The following is a 4,788-nucleotide window of genomic DNA, read 5'->3' as shown; positions in this document are numbered from 1 at the left end:
AGGAACTTATAAACTGGTATTGGACATATTGGCTAATATCAGACTTATGGACTTCATATGGACCGGGCTGGGATGTTTTCTCAATGTTCCATTGCTCTTGTATACAAAGCTCTTTCCTATACACATGTGAGTCCCCCTGGATTTGTTTCTCTAGTCTACCCAGACTAACACAGAGGGTACGGAACAGAACAAGGATATGAAATGCAGGGCTAATCGCATTCATGAGCAGCCACCTCCTCTGCCAAGAGACCAAAAGAACTTAATGGTGCCCAGCTACCATCACTGGGTATTCTGATCAGAGATTCCGTAGACTAATCCTGATAAAAACAGGTAAGATTCAGAATTCTAAATCCTCACGGATTCTAGAATTTCTGGAGCCACGGAGAGTGGATGAGCCCCGGAAAGTCTGTTAAAGTTCTGAGGTAGTCTTTAAACCTGAAACCAAAAATGTCCCCTGAAGCCTTCTTAAAACCTAACAGTAGTAAGATATGAAAATAATAAGAATTTATAATTTATTAAGAGATCAGGAGGGTGGGATGGAGAGGGTAAAAAGAGGAGCTGATACTAAGGGCTCAAATAGAATGTAAATGTTTAGAAAATAATGATGGCAACATATGTACAAATATGCCTGATACAACTGATATGTGGATTGTTATAAGAGTTGTAAGAGCCCCCAATTAAATGGTCTTAAAAACAAACAAACATAAACAGTAGTTTAATTTACCTTGTGAAAAAGATGTGCCTTACATACACTTGCCTCTAGTTCTTTAATGCTTCCTCCCCCGACTATCATGACCCCAATATTGCCTTACAAATCTGGCTAGACCAGAACATGTACATTGGTACAGATAAGAGCTAGAAACACAGGGAATCCAGGACAGATAAACCCCTTAGGACCAATAATGAGAGTAGCGATACCAGGAGGGGACAGGAAAGGTGGGGGTTGAAAGGGGAACCAATCATAATGATCTATTTATAACCCCCTCCCAGGGGGATGGGTAACAGATAAGTAGGTGAAGGGAGACATTGGTCAGTGTAAGACATGAAAAAAGAATAATCTACAAATTATCAAGAGTTCATGAGGGAGGGGGAAAAAAAAGAGAAGTTGATCCCAAAGCCTCACGTTGAAAGAAAATGTTTTGAGAATGATGAGGACAATGAATGCACAAATGTGATAAGAGTTGTATGAGCCCCAATAAAATGATTCAAAATTTAAAAAAGAAAAGAAAAAGATGTGCCTTGAGCATTGGGTTCTTTTCCAAACTATCTTTACAGCAGCAAAGGGACAACTGTCACTCAAAAGATGACACCGGAAACTTGGGGGCGGGGCGGGGCGGGGTCTGGGTTTATGTTAATGAGGGAAGACCTGCTCAGAGGAGAGCGAGACTGTTGCCCAACCTGAAGGCCGCCGTCTGTCGCGGTACTGACTTGTCCGCGCACAGTGCAGAGTCCGTGCACGTTTTGAGACTTGTACGTGCACTCTCAAGAGTGACGGCCACAAAATAAATAAAACATAGGGGACAAACCCTACCCACAAAAAGACGATGATGATGGGAAAATAGGTAGTTCTCCCATTAACCAAAATTTAGGAAAAGACATAAACAGAACAGAGAAAAGAACCTCAAAACTGTCAATCGGCTCAACCATCAGAAACATTCCTGAAGAACTCTCTACAAGTAGGTGTTGCATTGCACTTACCATTCCAGTAAGCAAAATTGGTCCCACCGATAAACATGTACCTGCAGGGAACAGAGAGAGCAGGCAGTAAGCCTCCACCGTGAGCCTCAGCACTCCAGGGCCCCTCCCCTCGAGCAGTGAGCACTTACAAATTCACATTCGCCCCAAGGGCAAGGATGTTATAGAGCGAGGAAGCCACTGCCTGGGTACTGACTGTGGAGTGCGGTTGGCCCCAGTGATCTAGCCAGCCTGTGTAGAATTCAGAATTGACCTACAAAGAGAAAGGACATTAGGATGGACTGAAGATGTGGGAATACTGGAGCTGCCCTGTAACACCCAGCCGTACCATGGCACACGGTCACTCGCAGGAGCTCTGAGTCTAGACCTGGGGACGGGGGAGGCCTCCCCACCACAGCTTCGCCTGAACTCCCACCAAAGAGGCCAACCCTGGCAGCGGCCCCAAAGCGAGATTCTGCCTCACCCAATACCAGGGTTCCTGAGAAGCTGTGCCTAATCCAGATTCTATGAACCCATCCTCGGTTTAGCAGCAAGAAAACTCGTTGGGCAAAGGAACGGAATAGCAATTTCATAAAAGAATCGGCTCCCAGTTCACCCTTGGTGTGAATCCAGATTTTCAGATCTCTGGTTGACGTCAAATGTGAGAGCCTTGTACTAGTAAAATGCACAGCAGGGGCCCAATCGCATGATGCTTCTTTCGGCCATAATCCTGTCAAACCGTTGGTCTGGAGGAGGGCAAATATATAGGTCAAGAGACTGCCTTGGCTCTGGCTCGCTCCACACACGGTCTAGAGTGCTGGCTCGGCACTGCTCCCTCAGCACAGCTGGGACTCAGCAGGCCGTTGTAGGCTGGTGTCCTGGTGGGACAGCCGGAGCTGCTAGGGAGAAACCTCTTACACTTGGCCGAGTAAAGCTTCCTCTACTACTGCTGCTGGAGCAGGGACAAGAAGAGAGAGCAGATGGACTGGAGCCCTCTTGACACTACCTGTGTCTCCTGACCACCTCCCAGGAGCCTACACAGCCGGCCATAGAGCCCTGTCACTCAAAGGGTGGCCGGCCAACCCACATCCCCTGGTTGTCTGTCCAGAAATGCAGACTCTGGCACCGTTCCAGCCCCAGAAGATCAGCGTTTGCCCTTTCACCAGCTCGACGGCTGAAAGAGAAATGCACTAACGGCATTGAACGTCTGTCGCAGAGAGACCCCTAGGGGCACAGACTTGAACTGTGATCCTGGCCCTGCCACTCGCGGAATGACTCAGGCAGGTGACGCACATTTCTCTGAGCTTCTGTGGAAACAGAGACGGGAAGATCACGTCTGAGCACCGCTATGAGAAATAAAGGAGATGAAGGGCATAAGAGACAGGCCTAACACACCGCAGAACTCGCTCGCGGGTGCCCATTCTGTGCCACTCTGTGTGGGGCCTCGCTTGCAAAGAGGAACACTGTTTCCGTAATGACTCACATCTCCATATGGGCTAAGAGCACCCGGTCTTGGGTGCTGATCCCAGAGCCCAAAGAAAGGCTCTTTCCCCACCCTTCTACCACAGGTAACCTCCCTCTGCTAACAGCTGTGACACAATCGGTACAAGTCCCTCCACTCCTTGTGCCCAACTCTTACCAAGGGCCCTCTGGGCTCAACGCTCCTCTGGTTTAGGAAGGCCGCTGTGATGTTGACGCCTACAAATTGTGAGAGGGAGCAGAAAGGTCAGTCATGGGAAGGACAAGATGATAAATCAACATAGAGCCCTTGGTGGGACGCGAACCTGAGGCCCTGTTCTTCCCACAAGTCTGTGTGTCCAAAGCCCTTCCAGTTGGTTTCAGACCAGATTCATCCTGTCCCTTTAATGTGGGGACCACAGAATACTGCTTCCTCTTTAAACAGGTCCTGACTACACTGCGTGGGAGTATACTTCACAGGCCTGCCTTCTCATCTACGTTTCCCCGGGGAAGCATTCTCCATGTCTTGTCCTCTCATCTCTTCGCATGGACCTCTGCTTCATCGAGTGAGATCAGAAACTCCCTACAGCAAGGGCCAGCTCTGAAGACACTTCCTTATCGCCATCACAGCACAGAATGGCGCCACAAATACTTGCCAACTAATCCACAAGCCAGAGGGATAGTTGTGTTTTTCCCCGATTCGTGGGATGGTCTATGGATCCCCTACCACCTGTCTGACAGTTTGTCATATTGTGGTGGCTTGCGCGCTGCTGTGACGCTGATATTTCGAGTATCAGCAGGATCACTCCTGGTGAAGAGGTCTGAGGGGACTTCCAAACCGAGACGGCCTAGGAAGAAGGGGTCCATTTCTGAAAAGTGTAGCCAGCGAAAGCGTGATGAAGGCCGTGGGACAGCCGTCTGACAGTGCAGGAAGATGAGCCTTTCTGGTTGGAAGGCCCTCAAAATAAGACGGGGAAGAGCTGCCTCTTTAACTAGAGTTGACCGTAACCATGTGGTGGAGTCTCTTTGCGGCCAGGGAAGCTGCTGTCTCATGTCCTTTGCACATCTTAGCAGAAGGGGCCAGACCCTGGAGAAGGCCATCACACTTGGTAGAGGGTCAGCAGAGAGGAGGAGGACCATCAGTGGGATGGACTGACACCCAAGAGGCTCCATCAATCACTGGAGGGCTGTGAAGATGTCAGCCCACAGGGCTGCTATGAGTCCAAGGACTCGATGGCCCCGCACAGCCGCCTGTGAATTCTAATGTGCAAATCAGCTGCCATCCCCAACCACCTGGTCTTAATTTTGCCTTCTGAATTATGGATAGACCTGTGATAGACCCCCAGACAAGGGCCTTCTCCCATACAGATGACTGAAGCCAGCCAAGGGTCCAGATAGGTGGGCCGCCAGCCCCACGTCACCCACAGATACGATCATGCTCTCTCTCCACAGACACACAGTGCTTCAAACCAACTCACAGTATCTTCTGTTGGCCCCAGTGAGAATCACCGGCTCTCTCCCCACCGCCACTTCCTGTGCAGCGCTTCACAGAGCACCTGCTTCAGCACGAAATGCTCCACCCACTGGGCCTTGGCTCCAGACCTGCTGGGTCAGCCCAGGGGAGCTCTTTCTCTTTTCCCTTTATTTACGGTGCCC

The 4,788-nt window shown here is 49.7% G+C and overlaps 1 protein-coding gene across 1 annotated transcript in view; it reads right to left on the bottom strand.

Annotated features, from left to right (window-relative positions):
• Positions 1-4,788, bottom strand: part of GLB1 (galactosidase beta 1) — a 102,872-nt gene that overhangs the window by 57,078 nt on the left and 41,006 nt on the right. Inside the window, exons 7-9 of the mRNA XM_045297677.1 lie at positions 3,314-3,372; positions 1,827-1,948; positions 1,699-1,739 (exon numbers count right to left, since the gene is read on the bottom strand). Of these exons, the coding sequence (XP_045153612.1) occupies positions 1,699-1,739; positions 1,827-1,948; positions 3,314-3,372 (222 nt within the window). The remainder of the gene's footprint in view (positions 1-1,698; positions 1,740-1,826; positions 1,949-3,313; positions 3,373-4,788) is intronic.

The sequence above is a fragment of the Echinops telfairi genome, unplaced genomic scaffold (assembly GCF_000313985.2).
Source record: "Echinops telfairi isolate 266 unplaced genomic scaffold, ASM31398v2 ScPeMD7_7420;HRSCAF=8458, whole genome shotgun sequence".
Classification (NCBI taxonomy): domain Eukaryota; kingdom Metazoa; phylum Chordata; class Mammalia; order Afrosoricida; family Tenrecidae; genus Echinops; species Echinops telfairi.
Note: the sequence above shows the minus strand (reverse complement) of the source record. Positions and strands in the feature narration are given on the sequence as shown.